Here is a 24,529-nt window from a genome sequence, read left to right as displayed (position 1 = left end):
GCCACCTCAGCTCCCGCCCTGCCCCCTCCCCGGGGGGCTGCTGGGCAAGGCGGCATTGTTGGCCGCGTCCATCACTCCTCGTCCCCGGCTGACATAATGAATGCGCTTGGACACACCTTCCAGCCCGGCGGAGAGGCGCCGCGTCTCCACGGACAGCCTCACCGAGCCCTCCGCTCCGCTCCCCGCAGCCCTCGGGGAGGCGCCCCGCCAGCCCGCCCGGCCCCATAGCCCGGCGCCCCGTCCCAGCCCAGTGAGGGGCCGCGGCGGCCGGGCCGGGCTGGGCAGGGCGAGGAGGGTACAAAGTCTCGCTATGCTGCCCAGCGCCCTTTACTGGGACCTGGTGGGCTCCTCGGCTCTCCTCAACCTGCCGGCGGCGCCGGGCTTCGGCAACCTTGGCAAAAGTTTCCTCATCGAGAACTTGCTGCGGGCCGGGGCTCCGAGCCCTGCCCAGCTCCGTCCCCTCCCCGCCAACCCCGTGCCCCTCAAGCTGTGCCCCGCGGCGGAACAAATCAACCCCTCGGGGGGTCCATTCCCGGCAAGATGGGCTTTCCAAGTGCTTAACCCCTCGGCGGCGGACGGCGGCCGCCCGCCAGCGCGGGCCGCGGCGGCGGAGAGAGGCGGCATCTTCCCGCCGGCAGCCACAGGTGAGCGCCGGCCCCTCCCGCGTCCTGCCGCCGGGGAGACGGGAGCGGGAGCGAGGGGCTTGCCGAGGGCTCGGCCCCGCGCTCCGCACGGCGGAGACGGCGGCAGGAGAGGCGCGGCCGCTCCGAGGAGCCCGCAGGCGGCGGCGGGACGCCGAGCCCCGGTGGGTGCCGTGCCGCCGGGGCGCGGCGGGGGCTGCGCCCGGGGCTCCGGCCGAGGGTCTCGCCTACCGCTGGCAACGGGACGCTTAGAGCAGGTGGTGCGGGCGGCGGCTTCCGAGTGCGGCCGGCCGGCGCACCTGTGGGTGTAGAGAGCGCAGCAGAGTCCCGCGATGGCCGCGTCGGGTGCTGTTAAACGCCCCTAATCGCAGTTCTTTTAGGTCTTGACGTCCCGCAGACTCCAGAGGTGGTAGAAGCTTCGCCGCCAACAGGCGCTCCGGGAAAGTCTGAAATTCCAAGTTTTGGGAGGAAGGCGAGCGGTCCCATTTCCTAAGTAGCGATAGCTCGGGAGTCAGCAGCCCATTTCTCTACACGCCCTGCTTTGCGGGACAGCAAGGCGTGGAGGACCCGGCTCCTCCTGCCAAAAGGAGGATTAAGCCACGTAGAACAGGCAGTTTTCTGGAAGTTTTGACAAAACCAGGGACGGGGGGAAAATAAAAAAGTTTTAAAGAGGTGTAAAGGTGCGTTATCAGCCCGGTGTCACACTGAGAGCCTGCGCCCTGCCGGGCGGTGGGGACCAGCTCGCGGCCGCCCGCAGGAATCCGTGCCGTAGGATTGGAAACAAACAGGTTTACAAAACCCATTCAGTTTCTTGAATGTGCCGATTTTCGTATAGATACATTTTGTCTAGGCACGAGCAACATACTTTAAGAAATGTGTACTTCTGTTGGTCATGGAACTGATTGTAGTCAATTCATTAAATTTGGTATTAGATTCGCTATCTAGATAGTATTTTGCTTTTCTATTAGAATGCATAAATTATTCCAATATTATGCGGTATTTTAAGAATTTTTATTTATGATAGTACAGTTTTAAATGCGTTTAAAATGAAAATCAGACAAGCAGAATTGAATTTATTTAATTAAGTCTTTGCGATGTGAAACCAAAAGGTTTGTTTTGAAAACAGAAGTAATTGTTTTCTTTTCAAACATAACTTAATTTCAATCAGATTCTGCAAACTGTTCTTCAAATTTCAAAGTAGTATTTAATCCTTTAGCATTATGTACTTTAGAGGTAGGCAGGAGAGAGTCAAAGTGTACATTAAGGTTTCTGAATGCTCCTGACCTCTCAGGTAAGTGTCACCTTAAGCATATCAGTTACTTAAACGTGTTTAACTAACTATAGGCTAGGCCAGGGAACAGGACAAGTATCATCTTCCTGCAATTTGATGAATATTATCCCTGCCTGCCCTTTGCCCTTACCCTGAAAAAAAGTTCTAGAGAAAATGCTATATTTATTTGTGGAGAGAAGATAGCAGATGCCCCAGCACTCTTATTTGCTAGAGGTAAAGGTATTTTGTTGGGTTTTATTTGTTGTTAGTTTGTTTGACTGGGTATTTGTTTGTTTGTTTTAAAAAGCTGTGGGTAAATTGCTGCAGAAGTTCCCGAATGCCAAGTTTTGCAAATGCTTGTTTCCAGGATTATTTCTTCTTTTGATTTACCCATAGCAGTAGTTGTGATTTTAGTATGTTAGGTCTGCCTAGCGATTTGGAGTCCAGACCTATGCTTCTTCTGATTCCACAGCTCCCACAGATCTTGGCAAAAGCACCAGGCTCTTAGATTTGAGCAAGGAGAAATACTGGTGTTTCCTCATTCATCTTGCACCCAGAAGAAAATTCTCCTGTGACTGTACACTTGCGACAGTGACTTTTATATTCCAACAGGGATATGTTGATTCTGATCTCACTTGTGTGTCTTAAAGTGATGAGGATGCTTAGTTGTCTCAACATTCATAAATTTGAGTTAGATTGGAACTGTCTTGTTGAGCCAGTTTGTGGTTTCTAAGGAGTCTCTTGTCTCTAGTGTAGGCGTATACTGAGGAAACTGTTCAGACCAGACACTGCATTTGTGAGTAGGGCTGGGGTGGTCAGGCTGCGTGTAATGTTTCTTGTTTATACAGTGATAGGGCAAAGGAGCATTTTGGCAGAACAAAAATTTTAGCCTTCAGGGACTAATGAAGATATTTTGACTAAGGAAGTTGTGCTAGGTAGGGTTTTTTAATTTACTGATTTTTTTTTTTTAAGAATAAGCTCATATTTGGAACCCCAAAATCACATGGCATTTTGGAAAATCTTTCTTGAAGCCTTTAAAAAGATTATTGAAAATGATAATGCAAGCTTTTTTTTTTTCAAAAAATCTTTCTGAACTAACAAGTGCTTTATAGATCATGCAGGGACTGAAAGTTCCCTAATAAACTAGCTTCGCATAAGCCAAGTTTCCTTTTATTTTTTTAATTAAAAAAAACATAAAGGAAATTGAAAAAGTACCAGACTTTGAAAACAGTATATTACTCATGTTGTCCCAAATTCTGGTGAGGTCACCAAAAGTTCTCAAAAAGAAGGAAGTATAAAATCACACCAGAGACTTAACTGAATAAGCTGAACCTTTTTATATGTATCCACAGTACCTACAAAGGGAAGACTTGAAGAAAGCACTCCATTTTAGGATACCTTTTAACATAAAAGTGCTAACGAATGTAAATCCTGTATTCTTTCTGTAAATTGGAAAACACTTATCCATGGTGGCAAAAGAGACCAGAGGGGTTGGCATTCTTGAGCTGGGCTATCTCATCATGGTAATTTCTCCTTTTGTAACTCCTCAGCAACTGAGTTGTATCAGCAAGTTTCCTTCCCAAAATTTACAGGTTTCAAAGTATTAGTTGGACTATTTCAAGTGCTTATCTGCATGTGTATTTTACACACATCTCCTACAAAACTATTGTGAATAAAAAAGTGAACAAGAACTCAGGAAGTGTCACACCCTAAATATTACATCATCTAATGAGCATAGTAGAAATAAATATATTTGCTGTCTGTAAAAGTTTAAATAATCACTTTCCATCACTATATACATTTTAAAAAATTAAATGTAATCATTGTAGGTATTTGAAATTAGTTTGGTTTAATTTAAGAAGAACATGAGCAAAGAGCATATTACATAAAACTTAGGAAAGAAAAAAAGAAGGAGCATTACTGCTATATGATAAACTCATGAGCCTTCTGCAGTGGTATACCAATTTATACTGGCTTGGGATTACCACAGGCTTTCTTGCACTTCTTCTGAAGCCCCTTTGCTCTGTGCTGTCCTCAATTTCCTCTTGCTAATCTGGGTTTTAGTCCCTTAACTCCAAGCCTATTGTTATATTCTGGATAAATTAGAAGACTTGACAGTTTTCTTCAGTGTTTCTGACACATAAAAATCGGACGTGAGGATGCTGAGATGCTGTGTCTTGTAGCACAGGTGCTGTAAAGAGGTCTACTCAAATATTTTCTCATGACTTAGTTTCCAAAATTATTGGCTGGCACTAGAGCTGAGTGACCTCCTTGGGAAATGTGAAGTTACTCTGCTACCTGAAATAATTTTTCTAAATATCTCTGCTCTTCTTAAGTAATTTGTCCAGGAGGAGGTTGACAGGAAGTGCTGTACAGTGTGAATATGGTCATGTGGCAAGAATGTGGCTTTCTGCTTTAATTTTGGCATTTTTGTAGATGAACAGAGAAAGGAAATTGAAAACTGCAGCAAAACAAACAGTGAGATAATTCCATTGTAAAACCTGCTGAGAAATTTATCTTAGGGGATTTTTGACTAAAGCATCAGAATACAAGAGAGCAGAATGAAGGACAGCAAGCATAACAAAAAAGAAAACAGAAGAACTATATAGTAAATATAAATTGGACTTCGAGTAAGCATCTATAGATGTACTTAATACATATCCAGATACATTTGTGCTATCGATGTGTCTTTTCTTTCTGTAACATTTGGGTACTTTACATTTTGATGCAGTTATCATCACATTGAGCCAGTGAGATAGGAGAGATTTCTGTTGTGTAGAGGAGAAGCTGGAGCAAAACCAAATGAGGTGACTTACCTGACATAATACAGATAACTGGTAGCATTGCAAGGAAATTAAACCAAATCTTCTGCAGGCTAAGTCTCTGGAAAATGATGTCAATTTTTTCCTTCTCAGGTGATGACACCAATTCTATCCTGAATCAAACATATCTTATTTCTTATATTTAATAAAGTGTCTTGTATTTCTTTATCACAACCAGGAGGCAATTAAATGACTGAAATTTAAGTGATATTTTTTCATTTTGGACCTCTTCTTAGTGAATTAATGCTTATTAATTATTGATTTCAAGCCAACTGGCAGCCAGGGTGTGTCCTCAAGCGACATGTAACACTAGCTTTCAGTAAAATAAAAGACAGGAAAGAGCCCAATGTTTTGTCTTGACTCATCTAACTCAGGCAAGTTGACTGACAAGTCTTAGGATTTTCTTGTTTTGTTGGTGTTTTCTGGAGATAGAAAGTTTCTTTAAGGTGGGGAGATCTATTTGGCATCTTTTCTTATTCCCTGATTGCTAGGAGCACTGAGACACTGTGATTGTTTTGAAAGTTTGTCTTTGGAAGCAAAGGAGTTTTTGTAAGTATTAGAAATCACAGACTAGCACGTTTCCTGTTTCCAGTTAACTTTGTGAGCCATTTAATAGAATTGGTCTGGAATGCCCAGCATATTTTAAGAGTGGCTGCAAAATGGCTTTTAATGGACAAACTGTTGTCCTCATTGTGAGGTTGCCAGAGCTAGACTAGTGCCAGCTACTCTGCAACCCAGCCACTAGTCTGGCAGTCTGTGCTTGGTGAGGAGTACGAGCATTGGCTGGACACCACTCCTTCCTTTGGCTGCTTTCGCGGTGCCGGCTCTTGGAAGGAAGAGGATCCCGAGTTTGGTCCTTGGCAAGATTTAGATACTACCAGAAGATCTCAGAGCTGCACTAGGAAGACAAGTGGTGGAGTTTGTACAAAAGAAATTGACTGAGTTGAAACCATGGAATCAGTCATGCCTACAGTAACTGAATTAACTTCTGTGAAATATATTTGGTACAGCAGAAAGAGCTGGTCTTCTGAAATCCTGTAGTATATTGCTCATGGGTTTAGAAAACACATGATTGTGGTAAGGATTAATCTCATCAGGCAAACTCAAGTGCAGATTTCAGGTTTTATTGTACTGTGTCTTTATTGTTTTCTGTTAAGAAATCCTCCTAAATTTTGGGAGGTGAATTCTCTGCTTCCATTGCCCTCTGAAGGTGTTTTGCATTCTTTTATAAAGCAGCTCTGCAAAATAATTGATGTTTTACTTGGTAGTTTTGTGGTCAGTCATGACCACCCAGCAGAAAGGGGAGTTTGGTTTTTTTCCAATTGAAAACAACTGCAGGTATATAAAGCAGTAAGAGGCTGTATTTTGTTATGTAGACCCTGATATTTATAAAATTATACATCCAAGTATTTTCAGTAGCCTGGACTGTGCTTTGAGGTGAGTTGTCACTTTGGAGAAGTGGCCCTTGTTTTGTGCTGAAAAGCTTATGAAAATTTTTCATGAGAGGCTTCTTTTGTCTGTAGTTGTAGCATATAATTCTCTTGAGGTATTCTGAATGTGTGTTGAGAATGTTACCTCCTTGTGACTATGTGACCATCTCAAGTTTCAACTTGAAAAAGTAATTCCTTGTACAAATGTAAAAATACTAAACCCGTTTTGTTAAAAAAAAAAAGAAAAAAGAATTTTCCATGTGTTATTTTTTATTCTAACACTGTTTCTATTATCTTGGGACTTTTGTCTGTTTGGAGCTAGCAATACTGCAACAAGTAAAGACTGCTCCAGGTAAAAAAAGTTGGCTAATCAGTGCATACCCCAGGAATAAATGGTGCATTTTGGCCTCTTGTACAATTTTGAATTAGTGCTGCAACAATGAAAAACCAGTGAAATGTCGACTTGCAGCAGCTGGCCTTAATTTTGCCATGCTTGAGGAAATAATTTCTAAACAAATTGTAATATGTTGAAAATCAAAGAAAATAACTAATGACTTTCTAGCTGAATTTTTACACTTTTAGAGTCTTTATGGCTGTACAGATGATAGTATTCTTTTGATGTTACCTATGAGGGACAAGAAGAATGTCATGGCCATTCAGCTGTTTAATAAAAAGTAGGTGTCTTGTCTAAGCTGTAGTCAATAGAAAGAGATGCCTCCAGAGACACGTTCTGTGTCTTCAGTTTTAAGGTGATGAACTGTTATGTAGAGCTACTTCTCTCTTCTCATTGTCTGAACGGGAGGCCCAGACAAGGAACTTGGGCAAGACACTGAACTTTAAGACAGAGAACTGACAGTGACGCCTGTTTTGACAAGAACTGGTAATCATAAAGTGCTGAGGCACGCTCGTACATGGGCATCCTGAGGAAGGACAAAGCCAGAAAAAAATTGTAAATCCACAGGTAGATTCCCATCTTCTCAATAGCAAGGCTGTGTAGGAGGAACGGAGAGGGTAAAAGCCACTTTTACTCCTGACATCAGGGTACCCATGGAGTCTTTGGCAAACATTGTGGAGTTTGGTTGTTGCTTTGGGTTGTACACGTGAGATCTGACCATGTATTGTCACCAGCCTCAAGTTGGTGTATTTCCTCAGGTGATGAAAATCATGTACAACAAATTACAACATAATAATTAGACATGTGAATGATGCCTCTGAAAACTGACAGTGATTAATGTGGTTTCAGATAATCTGCAGTGTGATGCTCTTGGCCATTACATTGCTGTAGATGCAAGTGATGATTATGCTGTTAGCACATTTCAAGCCCATTTTGGGGGCTGCTCTGTCAATTTTTGAAAGCCCCACCACAACCCAGCATAAAAATGTAAGTCCACTCTTTGCATCCATGTTTTGTGTAGGAATTAAAAAGATATATATTTAGAACTTTGAAACCCTTTCTCTGAATGTTTGGCAGTTTTCAAAAACTGATCTGTGGATGCTACTCTGCTTTACCTGTTTGGCTTCACTTCCTTTGAACTTTCATGTGGTTGTGTTTTACAGGAATAAATAGGAAGCAAATGGTAACTTTGGGAGTGCAGGAAAGCCAGTTCTGTGGGGTCCTGCACCACAGGCTCTTGCAGGAAGTTTTTCCACTTCCACGTGATGGCAGTTGCTTTTGGGTGGGATATGGCAGTGGCTGCTGCATTGTTCTTGCAGTTGGAGGCTCTTCTTCAGCTGATTGAAATGCTTTGGGGGTGCACAACTGCTGCTGGAACGTTGCACTCTAAAGACAGTAACTGCTAGGGAAAGAGCAGTGACTCATCATGAGGTCCAGGGCTTGTGGTTTGGGAGCAGAAATGCAGCTCAGCTGGATCTCTAAGCTGGTAGAGCTACTGCTGGACTGTTTTCGGGGAACTCTTCATGACATGACACTTCCCTGCAGCTTTGCAAAAGCCTGCTTTAAATATTGCCAAAAATGGATGTAAGTAGGAAATTCCAGTTCTGCCCCTGTTATGGGCACAAACCATCCAAGGTTCTCAGATGAAATATGATAGTTTTACTGATAATATATTTTAAGTTTCCTGCAAGGGCTGGAACCCAGACATCGTGGTGGAAAGCAGTTCATGTGGACTTAGCATGTTTGAAGAATTGAAGTGTTCACGCAGCTTGAGGTTTCTCTGCTTCAGTTGTTAGTTTTGTTAGCTGGCTCTAGGCAGTTTTCTGAATAATCTTTTTGGAGGTGTTCCAGCTCTCTTCACAGGCTGATACCACATTTTTATCAGTTATCTTTAACCCCCCCCCCAACAGACTAGCAGAATGTGCAGTGAAGGAGCCTGTATGGATAATACCAGGAGTTTACCATCAGTTTCACTTTCCCTTAATAGCCATTTTTCCTTCACCCTTTCCCACTTTCCTGATGGCTGATAGCCTACACTCTTTACTGAGTTATTTCACAACAGTAGAATTAGAAAGAGAAAACAGGGTCCTTAATAATAAGCCATTTTCAAAGTTGCATAACTGAGCTGGACTGTATTTAGGAACCTTACTCTCAAAATGATGGATAGTTGGAAGGAAAACTTCTGATCCCATTGCCAGTATGACTTTTTCTAATGGAAGGGCTTTTGAATTTATAATATTTTCAAAGCAGACAGTGTCTTTTAAAATATTAGTATCTGAAATGCTTTCTGAGTTTTAGCACTAGATAAGCTTGAGGTCCGTTTACATGTTTAGTATTACTTTAGTGTCTGTAAAATTATTTCTGTTCACTAAGATAAATGTAGTGAACACTATTACTAGAATTTGCATACAGCACCAGTGTCAAAAGTATTTGTTTTATGAAAAAAACCCAAACCCTTTTGTATATATGATCCAATGCATTTTCTTTTAAGGCATATAGTACAGTTTTTGGAGTGCCAAAAGGCACTTACACTTTGATACTTTTAATGCATGTGTGAAGCTAAACCTGTAAAGACTGAGTTTTGTGAAACAATTCCACACAGTTTCGGAATTATAAAATGAAGATATAAAGCAGAAAAAGGCTTAAGTGTCCTGAATACAAATTATTAGGATTTTGCCCCTACTTTAAGTTCCTATACGTCTCTGGGAGCAGCAGCTGCCTTTTGGTTACTGTGTACCTCATTCTGGCCAAAAAATGGCATAATTAATATTCTGACATCTCAGCAATTTTCAGCCTTATGTGAACAGCAAAGAGTGTTTGCTTTAGGTCTCTTGATCAACAGATATTGATAGAGTTGCTGTGATGTATGTGAAAAGAAAATAATAGGTAGTGCTTCCTCTATATTGTTCCCAAACTGTATTATGCCATTTCTTCAGGTATAATTTCAGCATAATTCTAGGCAATTTTAATTCTGTTAATGGAGTTTCATACAGGTAGTGGAAGCCATTTAACATGATGAACTGTATTGTTTTTATCGAAGATAAAAAATATAAGTGTATATTTATATATACTTGTATAAAATATAAGGATATGTTGAAGCATTAACATTTTTCTGTATGTAGAACTCCCAAGACAGAGTTGAGTATCCCTGTATTATGTCACATTGTTTTTACTGATGTAACTCTGCAGAACTGCTGCATATTGGTTTGAGTGCAACAGCTTCAGTAGATGAAGGGGCGTAGTTTCACGTATGTAATGTAAAGCCACCTGTGCATCAGTATAGCTGCGGCACATTAAAAAGGGTTACAAACTGGACATACATGTTGGCTATAGGCATAGAGAGACATCATGGCATTGTTTTTTACTCAGGATCTAGACTAAATATTGAGAAGTGAGCTAAGGAACCTCTTTGTTCAAAGTAGGATTTGAGGATTTCACCTGCATTTTACTTCTTAAGCAAATATTCTGCTTCATAGAGATACATGCCCTGCAGGCAAAAAAAGCAGCAGTTGGTTGAAAGAATTAAGTAAAATGCCCAGGTAAGCCAGACTCCTGATTTCCATCAGCTTGAGCGGAATTAGGATCAAGATCTTTTCTTTTTGCATCATGGTACTGTGCTACTCTATTAAATCATTGTCAGCAACTTCCATGGAAATATATTGCTTGCTTGGAGTTTGCTTAAGCAAACAATTTGCTTAAGTTTTTACTGTGATCCATCTTCAGACCTTTATGCTTGCAGCTTACTTGTTGAGAGATGTAGTGAGTGGAGGAAACTGTCCTTTCCTATTCCTGTCATTACTTGCAGGAACATGCTCTCTATCTGAGTCAATAGCTTGTTCAATTTTGATTTATCCAGGTGTCTTCTGCTTTTATCACATGCCATTATGAACCCCACATTATCAAAACAGAGCAAGGAAGTGGACAGAGTTAAGAAACTACAAGAGGGAGTATCAAGGACAGGATAACATGTCTGACAAAAATTGCATGGCATGAATTAAGGTGTTGGAGCAATGATTGGAGGGAATAGGACATTATGGCAGCCAAGGAATATCCAAGGCATTTAAGAAGAAAGCAAAGGAATGGAGTGTGCCATCTTCTGTATTCTAAGTTATATTTTCAGAGGTGGAGAGTTTTACTTGACTGTAAGGGAAATTTGATAAAAGCACAAGGAATGAGCCTCCCAAGGAAGGGAGGAAAAGCTCCTTCACCTGAGAGTCTGGGAATTTCAGAGGATAAAATATACTGTCAATGACGAGCTCTAATGTCCAGGAGGTTGGCTGATATTTGTCTTCTACAGCTCCTGTGCTTCTTGTGTTACTCAGATTCTTTCCAGCTTACACACTTCACCATTTGCATCAAAACCCTTTGGATACATGGGATAGGTAGTATTTGGCTGCACGTTCTTGACGATTTTAAGTTTCTAAGGACATGGTTCCACATTTGGTGGTCTTGTGGGGAAAAGAACCTTTAGAATACTAATGCCTGGTGTAAATCATTCTTTTTTGTAAATGTTTTGCAAGTAGATGCCTCAAAACCAGGCAGTTAATTTGTATTTCAGTAGAAACAGCAAAATTTCAATAGAAAGCTGCAACAGCAAAATGCTTATCAACCAGTAATTGCAAGTTAATACTTTAAAAAATGTTTAGAGTTAGACTTCTATAGCAATAAATTTTTTACTCTGGGATAACAGCAAATTTAAGGGTCAGGAAACTTATTTTGAGGTCCTAATACATACTTGGAAAATTAATTTTGAATTATCTTTATTTTTAGTTGCAGTTGGAAAACTTTTAAAAACTAGCAGCATGGCTTAGATACATGTATCTATTTACTTTTCTTTTTGATTGTTGATTTCTTTTTTTTTTTTACCCAAGTCTGCAGTTACTTTTTTTTTTTTTTTTTCTGGAGATTTGGACAGCTACAGTACGGGCTCTAGAGCCACTTATTTTGTGCCTAAACCAAAACAAGAAGTGACATAGACGTTGTGATGCTGATCACATTTTACAAGTGTTCAGTTCTAGCAATGATGTGTCTTTTTCAAAACAAAAAAAATATCCCAGGTTTCATAGTTGACTAGTACAAGCAGAAATTGATAGGTAATTAAGATTAATGGAAAATCCCATGAGCCTTATAGAAAAAAAAAATTAAGGGATAAATAGATAATAAAGACCTTTCCATGATTTGGAAGCTCTTTTTAGATATGAGAGACTGCAATTTAAAAAAATCTGTAAAGAATTTACCAAATATTACCTAATACTGTGAGTTGACTTTGCAGATTTTTTTGTTGTATCAAGCAGAGCCTTCAGCAAGTGGTTTATTTAAATTTAGAGCAGTTGTCCAGCAAGACTAAGTTGACAGTCAGAGTAACAGAATCAGGCCCTGTAGTCCATGCCTGTAGAGCTCAGCTGTTTCATCTCATGGCATTTTATGAATTTTATTCCTAAAGGTTTCTTGTTGAGGATGTTATTGGTTTGAGTGCTGTTAACAGCATTGGAGTTCCAGCTGATTTTTTTTTTTGTAAGATGACATGCTTGCTAGAGTTATTTTAAATAACTTTCAGATTCATTATACTCATTATTTCAACAACACATTATTGAAACAATGTTCAATACCAATATTTAGGAAAACTCCCATAATTACAGCAATTACAGAAGGAAATTTCTAGTCTGTAGAGCTTCATTCTTATAAATATAGGGAGAGTTTTGCATATTATAGCTAAGCTATGCATGTACAATAACCTTGCTAAATTAAAGAGCAATTACTTGGTTTATCATTGTTTGCCTTAAAAATATCACCATGTTGAAAAAAGGAAAAAGAACTTGTGGGGCAGGACTTTACACACTGACTTTTTGGAGGACTGTTGTTATGAATATCACCTAAGCTCAATGGATAATCAATTAGATCTATGCTTTCTTTGCAGCTCTTTCCAAACACTTTTTTCTCCGAGCCCCGCCATTCTACTCAGCATGCTGCGGTGGGTCCTGTCAGCACCCTGCATCCCCCACTGCTTTTCCAAGTAAGTTTTTATGCTTCATCAGTAATGCTTGAGTTATTCTGTAAACCAAAGCAGCAGGATTTAATGTGTTCTGGAAAACTAATTGGTGATGCAATGGCAGCAGCTAATTCCTTAGTAAAATCACAGCAATCCTATTCAGAGGGTTTCCAAAGATTTATCAAACTTAAGTACACTGAGCAATTGTGAGAGGTTTCTAATGGCATTGAGACACCCAGACAGAGCTAACCTAGGAAAGTGCCTTGTTTTCAGTTTGCTGGAAACAATTCTTTAAAATCAGTAACTCTTTTAAAAATCAGTGTCAATAAACATTTGCAAGTAAGAAAAGAGCTGGAGGATCGTAAAATGCGTGCTGCATTTTAATGTTTGTTAGGGGTGTAAATTATGATTCAGGAAGCTTTAGCACTATTTAAATACAACAATCATTCTTTTTGTAGTAGTCAAATGTGTGCACATGTTTAATTTTGTTTCTCTTTTTTAATTATAATGTAAAAAATTGAAGAAGTATGTTAAAGAGAATTTTGACAAGTGTTCACTATCCATTCAGGATTAAGAGTCCACTCAATCCAAAACTAAATTTAACCTTGATTGGGAAGATTGCACGCCAAAGTTGTAAGAATGGACAGTCATGATTTTGTGCTTAGGGCTCAGGAAAGAAAACAGAAGGGGCATTTCCTCTTTCTTGAAAACAGAAAAAAAAGCACAAATTTCTTGTCAAATCCAAATGAAAAGTGGAGCTTATATGTGCTCTGGCATATACTTTTTTATCACAGTTGCATTCAAACCATTCCTGACTAAAGTGCATGCTTTTTATGAATGTTTCAGAAGGGCAGTTGCTAAGTTGAATGATTCTTGACAAGTGAGGCAGCAAATGCTGGCAGTTTAATGAGCTGCAAGTTTCTGAGCACCTCTTTAGGGGGCTGACACTTTCCCACAGAGCGTTTTACATGGCCTCGGCTCTCCCACAATGGCTGACAGCACCATGACCAATCACCACTTTCACTTTACTCATCCACACGCGACCTCACCACAATTTTTCACTGTGCAGATGAACTTTAGGAACCATTTCACATTGAAAAGGCCTGGGCAAGGGTCAGTTGCCCTTTTGTATGGCCATAAAGCAATACTCTATGTGCCAGTCTTTTCTCCTGTCTCACATTCCAAGAGATTTTCTGGACACCATTTAAAGCACTTGACTGAAAAATAAAGCAGTGAATGAAACTGACTTTTATAGACTCATTCTAGCTCATCTTCCCATATAACCCTGTCTACCTGAAAAGGGATTTAGTGGATGAGCTGAGTGTATACAGGGACTTGCTGAATACATAGGCCCATTATCAACTGTGGGGATTGTTTATTAACCAGGACTGATACACTAGTATTTTGGAAGTGACCTATTAATTGTCCATTTAACTAGAATGTATTGAATTCTAATGAAAAAATGGAAACCATGACTAAAGCTTTTACTTGCTCCTTCAAGGTGGTCTCTGCCATGAAGGCAAATGAAGATTGTTCCACAGATTAAGGGGACATTTATCACTATATATTAGGATACAAAGGAAAGACTTAACAAAAATCAAATCAGTAACATAGGAAATAGTTGGTCACATTTATGTCAGCAGAACATTAAACCTGCTGCATGTTCAGAGTGACGAGCTGCAAACTGACATATTTAATTTTGCTGGAATTGTTGAAATGTATAAATGACTGCCTCTCCTGCTGCACTGGAAAGGTCTATAATCCGCAAACTGAAATTTAGTTTTTGTGTAACAGTTGGAGTGCATTTTAGAATATGGCTTATTTAAAAAAAAATTCTCTAGGCAACCCAGTTGGTGGTAGGTTTCAGATTTTTTGCTCCATAGGCTGTTTGTTAATGCTTCTGAGCATTCTGCTCATCATTAAATTTTGTTCAGTTAATCTTTTAAAATCCATCACATATTGTGCCTTAGAGTGTAAAGATGGCTCACTATTAGTCTAATATAGGTGTTAAGATGGACCCTACAAACTGCCTGCACAGGAATTAATTGGTGCCTTGAGGCTCCAGCAGGAGGTTGTTTCCTTGCTGATTGACTGTTAACAACCAGCCAGGCAAGACAAATTTTAAGGGGTCACATAATTTGGCGTCCTCTGTCCTTGGCTGACAACTCCATTGTGGAACGGAGGCCGGGAGGCAAGGACCAGCCCTGTTACGCCTCTTCCTTTGCTGGTGTCTCTCATCCCACAGTGGGGTTGAGAGAAGATACCAGTTCTGCTGCTGGCTCAGACTGTACCTTCCAGTAAACCTGAGAATGCTGACAATTCAGCAGAAACTACTCAGAGGCTACCTGGAAAAAGGTACCTAAATTCACTAAGTTTGAGAAGAAAGAGAGAAAACGTGCATGAGGAAGGAAGGCTCCCAGCTTGCTCCCAGTTTTGTAGACGTGATTGGAGCATGCAGTGAGGGTTATGAAGGGGCTCTGCAGTCCCCAGAGAAATACCATCCTGGCTTGCCCTTCCATTGTGGTATTTTGACTTTTGTCCTGCAGATGGTTTATTGTGATTTGGATGAAGTCTGACTGTGTATCACAGTGTAATAAATATCAGGACATTAACCAGTAAGTTATGATTTTTGTATCTGGTCTTAGATAAAATTTTGAAAATTGAAGTACATCTATATAGATTAAGGATTATTTATACTGTAACATTGCAAATCATAATAATTATTTTTTACCACATGCTGTCATGAGTGACAAATAAAAACATCTTGATTTCTTGACATGAAAAGTTCAAGAAAAGAATTGACAGAATGCAATGGGCTCTAAATCAGTAACGTTTCACAGGGGTAGTTTTATTTTAGGGAATAATCATTGTACACTTGCTCAGCTTCTCATGCTCTGCTCTACTGGTCAGAGCTGGAAGCAGGATGCAGGGGCAGTGTAAGTAATATCAATATCATGTGTTACCAGTAACATATGGCTACAAAAGTATTTAGTCAACTTTGCAAGACACAGATATACACTTCACTTTCTCATCATTATACTACAATATCCTCAGTATATGTGTGTTTGTTTTTCTGTGGGTGTTTAAAGATACATATACCCATGTGTATATATATATGTATAATAAACAGAAGTTGAAATGTGGTGTAGCCCCAAGGACAGTTTGTGGAAGCTGCATCTGGATTTCATTAGTATTTTCAAGAGCACTATATAAATTGAAAAAATGTATGTCATTTCCCCCCCCACCCCATTACAGCTGACTAGAATAGATAGACTTCTATACAAAAAAAAAAGTTTAGTATTTTAGAAAATCTGATTTTCAGGGAGAATTTGCTTTTGGCTTTGATATGAATTTGTAGGAATTGAGCAGCAGCACACCTTTGCCGCTGCTGTAACTGTAAGCTGGGAGGGCAGTCTAGGCCCATGGACTCGAGAAGGTGGTGGACAGCAAGAGGGCAGCTTGCATCTGAATTGCCACTCCTACAGCAAGATTGTAGGTGCCAGTGGCTGTACAGCCATGGCACAGGTTTCTGAGCCAAAGTGCAGCTGTTTCCTGGCCTGCTTGCATCTCCCTAATTATCACATGCCCTGCTTGATGACAGGCCCTATTCAACTGATCCCTGCTCCTGCTTCCTGAGTATTTGAGGAAGCTGGAAGCATATGAAGCCTCACCAAGGACTGCTTCTCATACACCATATCTTCCTAGAGAAGAGGGAGCATGGGAAAGCACTATGGCTTTAGGTTTTATTGGGTGTGAGGAACGCGAGAGATTTATCTTGGGATTTCTGTGCTCTTTGTGTAAACAGTTCTACTTCTTCACTGCAGCTCTGTCCCCCAGCTTTGAGGCTGTTTTCCAGGGTAGGGCTCCCTCTAGGCGTGCATTAAGGGGATATGATTGGATACACTGAAAGCTGCCCTCCCAGGACTTGGTATGAGATGTCAAAGGATTAGAAACCAGGATGAAAGAAGTAAGTCCAAGTACTCTCCAAATCCTCTAATACAAAAATTGCTGTAGTTTCCAGAATAACTAAGTGAATGACCAGGGATTTTCTGAGAAATAGATCATGCTGAAACTCTTTCATTAGTTAAAAAAAAAATAGAGGAAAGCCTACTTAGTTTCTTTGAATCACTATTACAGACCACTTTTATCTCATTTTACATTCCACACAAGGAGTAAATAAACTCATAGGAAAACTTGTTACAGTTTACTCAGTGGTGATGACAGGCAAAGAAAAGTGAAGTTCCTCCCTGACTGTATTTGAATTTTGCAGTAGCCTCTCTCCTAATATTCCTTTATGAACTCATCTGATTTTCTTTGTACCATGTCAGGGGGAGACTCTTGACTACTGACAGCACCCCTATATCCAAGTGAGGATTTAATCCTTAATGAGCATGACTGAAGCATTACAACACACTTACAACACCAACAAATCAAAAGTGGGACAAGAGTCTGCAAACATTATAATGAACAGCACTTAATATTTCTCTGATATGTGCTAGATGTTTTGGGAAATTCTCATCTATTTCCAACAGGGGAGGAAAGTGTGCTGCCTCTTCTGACCCAAGAGTCTAACTCCAAATCCCGGAGAGGCATATTAAGAAGAGCTGTCTTTTCTGAAGACCAGAGGAAAGCTTTGGAGAAAATGTTCCAGAAGCAGAAGTATATTAGTAAAACAGACAGGAAGAAACTGGCCCTTAACCTGGGTCTAAAGGAGTCTCAGGTAAGAAATGTACTTTTGGGGAGAAATCTTTAAAATTACTTTGAAGGAGGAAAACTGAACAGTGCAGGGGCAGCCCTGAGCTCTTTTACCTGCAAAGACCTCAGTAAACCAATGGCAGTTTAAACTAGGGAATACTTGAACAGTTTCCTGGTTTATTTTCTGTTTGTGTACATTCAAAACTTGATGGCTCCATTTTCACACAAAGAAACATGACCACTGTGTTTCATTTCCAACTCCCTTTTTTTTGCTGTCTGACAGAGCTCTCTTGGAAGCTTTGGATGGAGCATAGTAGGGAACTATGCTCCATCCCACTGCTCTAAAGGCAAAACATGACAGCATAGATCATTCCTTCATTCCACCCTTTGCACTCACAAACGAACAACTAGGGACAAGGCAGTCAATGGCACTTCCTCTGGAACTGTTCTGCAACAGACAGGCAACCATCCCTATGGAAAGACACTTGACTGCACAAAGAGATTTTTAGAGCTGAGAGATACCATAAGAAATAAAACTTTGCAGGGTGACCTGCTAAAACACTCCCACTTTACTTGCCAATTCCTATTTCATGGGATTTTTTGCATGAGTCTGAGTTGGTCTGCTGCAGGATTTTAGAGTTTAGCTGAGGGTCTAATGCCTCCCGTGAGCTGTTTTGACTGAACAGCTGCCTTAATAGTGATGCTGAGCAGCAGTAGCACAATCGGGAATCTTTGGGCCCTCGCCTATCTGCAGATAAAAACATAGGAAAAGTGCCTGGCTTGAAGAGCACAAAATCTGAAAGAAGCTGGGAGGAAAAAGTTTGTGAGGGCATGTAACAGCAGAAAATGAACATGGTAGTTGCTGACAGGTAGGATTCTGAAGGTGCTGGAGTAGATGCAGCCCTCTAGATTGCAGATGAAATACTGAGACGTGACAGTACAATTTTGTTTCTTTGAATGCAGTAAGATTGAAAGTGCTTAAGATACATGTGCAGAAGCTATCTTGGGACAGAAAAGCCTGAGAGTGGTGATGAGAACTCTTGTCATCTCTATCTTGGAGATTTTCAGAACTTGAAAAGACTCTCAACAATTTGATCTAACTTTGCAGTTGGCTCCAGTTTGCACGGGAGGTTAGATCTGGTGGTCTGTGGTGGTTCCTTGCAACCTGATGACTCTGACACTGTTGCAAGCACTGCAGCAATAAACACAGAAACAAGCAGAGTGTGGTGTTTCTCAGTGTGATGTACAGAACTGTAATCTCTGCAGTAAAACTATTGCAATCAAAATGTACAATTGCACTCAGCAGTGTGCTGCCTAAGAAATTTCCCAAAATGTAGTCAAATTCCTAGTATTACAGTTATTTCCTTGAGATTATTTTCTGTGCTCATGTTATTCAAGAGAGCTTGGGTGTGTAAAAAATTATGTAATGATACATAGATAACCACTACCACTACAAGAATATAATTTTGTGGTAGTGACAGACCAGATGATATTTGTCTCTTTTTTTATTCCCCCCATGAAAGGAAGAGAAGTTTCTGTGAAGGTTACTTCTTCAATTTTCTGATCAGTTGTGCTGGAGGAACAGTACCTGTCATCTAAGACAATGATTCTCAAACCTTTGTCTTCATATCAAGTATCTGAATACTAGACCTAAATGCAAATGTTTAAGGGAAAAGAGAACACAATCTGAATAATTTGATTGATCACCCTTACCTTTCTTCTCTTCATGTAAAACCAGTTCCTGGTTGTATATTCCCCCAAGCTTTCCCCAGCATTTCACAAATGCCTTTGAATGCTTGTATTAAGAATTGCAACTCAAAGTTTTTGAAAAGTTGATTTTATCTCAAAATCACATGAGTTCTAGGCAACTCCTGGAAAACTGTAGTCAGGCAGACAAAATGTCTCTAAATCCTCAATCCTGTCTCTTATGTCACAACACACTTTTCTGTATGGCCAAGCTGATTTTAGCTATGTTTGTGAAAGGGACAGTCATGCTTCTTACAGCCTCTACTTAATAGAGGCCCTCACACCACCAGTCATATCACTTAGTTTCCTTAATGATGATACTAATTTTCTCTGGGAATTCTCTTCTGTCAAGAAGGATGTTGCTTGTAGGAAACTCTTCTATCCCTAGCTATTGGGCTGTTCATTTTCCACTCTAAGTAATTTATTGTAGGTGGTGAAAGTCAAGGCACATATTTGTATTTATTCCAGGTGTAGTAAATAGTGATGGGAAAATCCTCAGATAATATCAGTCAGCTGGCTTCACTGGTTCTCTACTGTAACAACAAATAAGGAAGGAATGTGAAACTAAGAGGATGAAAAGGAAAAAACACTTGTTAGGGCAAAGTTGTTTAAAGCAAAGAATAATAATAATAAACTCTTGTTAATTTGCAAACAGGTGAAAATCTGGTTTCAGAATCGAAGGATGAAATGGCGAAACTCCAAAGAAAAAGAAGTGCTTTCTAACAGGTGCCTCCAAGAAGAAGGTCTTCAGGAGAACTACCTCTCACGATCCACCATGAATTTTACCTCCCCATGCCCATCTGTGTGGGAAATGTCTGAAGAGCGGGCCAGTCTAAGGTGGAGGGAGAATTCTCCAGGAAATTCTGAAAGACTGACTACTACACAACCACCTCCAAGAGCAAATTCATTGCAGAGCCCACTCTATTTGTATCCTGACCAAGACACTGCAAACAAGGCATCATCAAGTGTAAAGGAGTAGGGGCAGTTTGTAAATGGAGTGGCAGAATGCAGGCTTCAAATGAGCGGTCTTTTAAGATTAACAATATTTGAACATTGTAAAGCTAACTAGTTTATGCTTCAAAAATATGCTAAAGTCTAACACCATTAAAATTACAAACAACTAATGACTAAAGAAGTATTCTTCAATATTCAGTTTTTTCTTGTGTCTTTTCCAGTCTTGTACTGACCTTAAAAGTAAAATAGGAACTGATGGTAAGTAAAATGAAGTGAAGAACATGAAGCTGAATTTGTGCTCTGATTTATACATCTGCACTGTATGTGATGCTAGTTAAAAACACACTAACAGAGAATCACTTTTATCTCTCATTGTAGTCAGACCAATTAATTTCTTCTGTGCGTGAGATAAAAGGAGCTCGTATCTCAAGACAGTAGTGGTTTTGGGTTCTTTTAGAAATTTATTAAATAACAGAATAGATTCATATGGACAAATACAAGCATTTTGGTGTGTTTTCTCCATCTGTCTTTACATATGTCAGTATTCAATTAGCTTTAAATAGTATGGTCACAGGTCAACTGATAACCTTGGTAAAGTTATGCAATAATAAAAGGCAACCAACCTAAAATGTTCCATGTTTAAGTAACTCTGATGAGAGTGTGTACTGGAAAGTGCAGTTCACTGGCTTCTGTCTTGCTGTCCTGCATGAATCTACTAGCATTCTTAACTTTGAATTGCAGTGTCTTTTTTTTGGCTGTTGGTAGAGTCTTTTGTATTTCAAAACTGTAATGACAGTGTGCAGAATTGTAGCCAAAAATGCAGTAAGCAACAGACGCATAACTGGAAAAATTGCTACTACAGCCAGTTCAGAAAATTACTTATGGAGACGATGTACCAGTAGTGGCATTATTCCTGGCTTACTGTTGTTTAAACTGGCACCAGTAAGGACACATTAGCATATATCTGTATCAAAGTCAGGACAGTATTCTGTGTAACAAGTAGCCTCAAATATTATTAAAGCTACTTAAAATTATTTGCTTGCTTAATCCAATTTAAGGAGGTCAGTCTATCAATTTAGGTGTATCTTTCTTTGTTTTATTTGCAAATCTTTATAGCTCAAAATGGGAGCATAGCATTCATTTTCTTTTTCATACATTTGTGGATGCCTTTATTGAGAAGAGAGACTAAAGATATTTTATCTTACAGGCAAAACCTTATGGAGAACATTGTGTTTTTATAGGGACTATTTTCTTTCTGGCTTTGATACATTTTATAGGTGAAAGATTATGATAATCTAGTCTGGCTTTTTTTATCATATATGCCTTGAATGTTTCTGATTATTCTTGCCTTGAGCTTCAAATATTTTGAACTGTATTGTACATCTTCCAAAAAGCCGTGCAATTGTTGTAGAGTAAGTTGTTATTTAATGTTTTACCTTTTGATAGATGATTTACTATTCCCCTTGCTATATTGTATTATCTGGGAGGTGAAGTTTGGATATATCTGCAGCTAAAAATCTTGAGATTGCAATGATGATCCTTGTATCATTTATGCATGATAAGGTGAGTTTTGTACCTTGCCTTGTGCATGTCCTGCTGTCTCAGTGGCCAAATTTGCAATCCTGGTCTTGCATTATGTGGCATTCCTTGCATGTGATTTCCTCTGCTTGATTTAAAGAAAAAACAAATTACAGAAGAATTAAGAAGTTATATCTCCCTGCATTTACAAATCTTCATTAGTGTAAGCTGTCTCAACACCTACCCTCAGAAAGCCCTTGAACACATGTTATATACTGGTCAGTAATGAGAGAAGTTTATTCCTCTCTTGCAATTGAAATCCCGGAACCAACTCAGATTCTGCAGGAAACATAAGGTGGGGAGGAGAACAGACAGATTGTGTATACATGGGGATGAATTTGGTGTTGAAGTCCTGCCCTGTTTGGCCAGCTCCTGCCTGAAGAGCCAGCTAAGGTTAGTAGCCCAGATGGTTGTGAAATTGCATTGCAGTATTTGCAGAGTACCATCTAATGATCAGGTGGTGGTGTATATATATGTGCATCTATTCATCAGTGCTTCCCATTTTGGAGGAAATCTGTATGATAGGGGTGGTGGGGTTTTTTAATCTCACCTTTAATGGAAAGGGAGCCTTCCCAGCTGCTCATATTATTTTACTGCAAGTCAATGAAGCCTCAGTGCTAGAAGCAACACTTTTGGAGATGGGAGATGCGATTCAGAATGCTCCTTGGGAAACTCTTTCAGTTCACGGTGTTGCAAGCACAAAATGTGAACTACTGTCAAAACTGAGCTGATGTGCTGAACAGAATACGTCTGAAGGCTGTCTCACTGAGGCAAAGATCAAGCAAGGCTCATGCAGCATTGGTTTTGCAATTGTAATATTACAGGTGTTTTAAATTCAACAAATTCTGGTTTCACTGTAGCCTGTTAAAACTTAAACCATTTCAAGGTTCTCCAAATCTCTTAACACCTCCTATCAGTGTTCTTACTCTACAGCTAGAATGAAGTTTCAGTATGCCAGATAAAAGATTTTTTATCTGAAAATGCTGACCAAGCTTTTTAAAAAACCCTAAAGTATACATCCACATCTTGAATTATATCTAAAATAGTCTGATTAAATTATTATTTGGGCCCATGAAACATAAAATTTTGATTCCTCTGATTTTGTGCTAAATAAAGGAGAAGTTTCTCTTCAGTCCATACTGTGAAAACTTGGTAAATGAGAAATAGCACCCTGTACAAATACAAAAATATATTTACAGTGCCAGTCTTTTCTTTGTGAAGGATCAAGTGGTATTTGGTTTCTTCAAATACGGTATGCCTACTAATTTTAGAAAGAACGAAGAGAGCACAAGTATGCAAAGTGCCCAGCAGATACTTGAACTGCTTCATAACAGACACAGTGCAGAGGTGAAAGGTGTAGTGCTACTGGTGTAAGAGTGACATGGTAGATACCAGTGCTACTTGGATTTCACAGATTTGACCTGATGGATGATCTTGCAGCATGGTTGTAGGGTATTTGAGGTATTTCCTGTGTGTAGCATTTTGAGATTTAGTTACCAGCTGTGGAGTATTATGATGGACATTTATTGAGATCCTGGGACTGGGGAGAGTTTGGGTACCACAAATTGCAAACCACAGTTAAAAACCTCATCTCTTCAGAGGCTGCAAACAAAGCAGATACTTATACTCACTGGGCACCTCTCTGTTTGTTCTGGCAACTTATCAATGCTAATGTAATACAGAATACAACAAGGACAGAGAGGAAAGGCTGAGACTCAGTACTCGCTTTGTTAACCGAGCTGCGAACTTCCATGTTCTCAAGCTGTGCTGCTGACACAGAGATCTCACTGCCCAGCGCAGCAGCCTCAGGAACAGAAGAGACTTTTCTCATCCCACCTATTGATGATCCTCCGTACGGGTCTGAATGTGGATCTTGAAAGTGTGTTCTTAAAGACAGGGAGAGGAGCTTCCCTGATACCTAAGAAGAGGCTGCTGATTTCCTTCGAAGCTCTTGGACTTTTAAAATGTATCACAATGCAGATTTTTGCAGTCTGTATTAGACACAGCTGCAGTCATATTTTACTGCATGTGAACAACTGTGAGCCTGTGAAAAGACCAGCTAGCTCCTCCATGCACCTCATATAACATTGTTAAAAACTGGATTTTTAACAGGTGTGTCAGCACTTAAACTTTAGTTGTATATATTTACAGTATAAAATGATTTTCTGAAAGTTACCTTGTTTTTATTGATCCTTTGCCAAACAGGAATCAAGTATTATGATCTGCTGAGAACAGGGCTGCTTTAAGGCACAAAACTGCATTACTAACTTCAGTGTCAGAACAGTAGTACAAAGGTCAAATGTCACTCCTGAGCTGCAGTAATACATCAGATTTGTTTTATCTGCTGTGATTTACTAGTACTGGGTTTTAAATACCAGTTGCCATCACTGTAGCCACACAGCTCCTCTGATGAATGTATGTTCTGTGGTCAAAAGACTGACATAAATTAAGTGCATTCACATGCTTCAGCACTCTCTACCATCTAGACTTACTGATTTTCACATACTAGAAGGAAAGACAAACCAATTTCATGATGATAGCTGTAAATCCAGTGCCTTTAGAAAGGAACAGAGAGGAATTAGAGTCCAATTAACTTAAGACTCAGCTTTGAACCACAGGGAGACCTACAGAGAAAAAAAGCCCCTATAGAGAAAGGTTTGCAGTGGATGAAATTCTTGTGGACTGAGGAAGTCTTTAAATGAGTGTGCTTCTAAGGTGTGTACCTGATGACTGCTGATCACCTTTACTGGAAGGTAAACTGGGATAGTTAAACCTGGGTCTGAAGTTCCCCCATGCAGACTTGCACCAAAATTCATGGCCAGAGAATGGCAACTCCTTGGTTTTATATTGGTTGTAATTCTGAGCACTAAAGCTGGGCATGGTGGACAGGGATATCAGAAGATAACATCTCTATAGTGATCTTCCAGTGCTTTCTAAAGCACATAGAAATGCCGTTTTTTATAAGCATTCAACCCTTGAGGAATTCTTCAGTTTTTCCAAATAATTTTTA

The 24,529-nt window shown here is 39.8% G+C and overlaps 1 protein-coding gene across 1 annotated transcript; it reads left to right on the top strand.

Moving 5' to 3' along the window:
• The first annotated feature begins 90 nt into the window (after positions 1-90).
• DBX2 (developing brain homeobox 2) lies at positions 91-23,690 on the top strand. Its single transcript, XM_036401476.2, has 4 exons — positions 91-644; positions 12,475-12,570; positions 17,079-17,266; positions 19,643-23,690. Exons 1-4 carry the CDS (start codon positions 101-103, stop codon positions 19,964-19,966), a joined length of 1,152 nt encoding a protein of 383 aa, XP_036257369.1. The 5' UTR covers positions 91-100; the 3' UTR covers positions 19,967-23,690.
• The last annotated feature ends 839 nt before the right edge of the window (positions 23,691-24,529 follow it).

This window comes from Molothrus ater, chromosome 5 (assembly GCF_012460135.2).
Source record: "Molothrus ater isolate BHLD 08-10-18 breed brown headed cowbird chromosome 5, BPBGC_Mater_1.1, whole genome shotgun sequence".
In the NCBI taxonomy this organism is placed as follows: domain Eukaryota; kingdom Metazoa; phylum Chordata; class Aves; order Passeriformes; family Icteridae; genus Molothrus; species Molothrus ater.
This window is presented reverse-complemented; position numbering and strand designations above follow the sequence as displayed.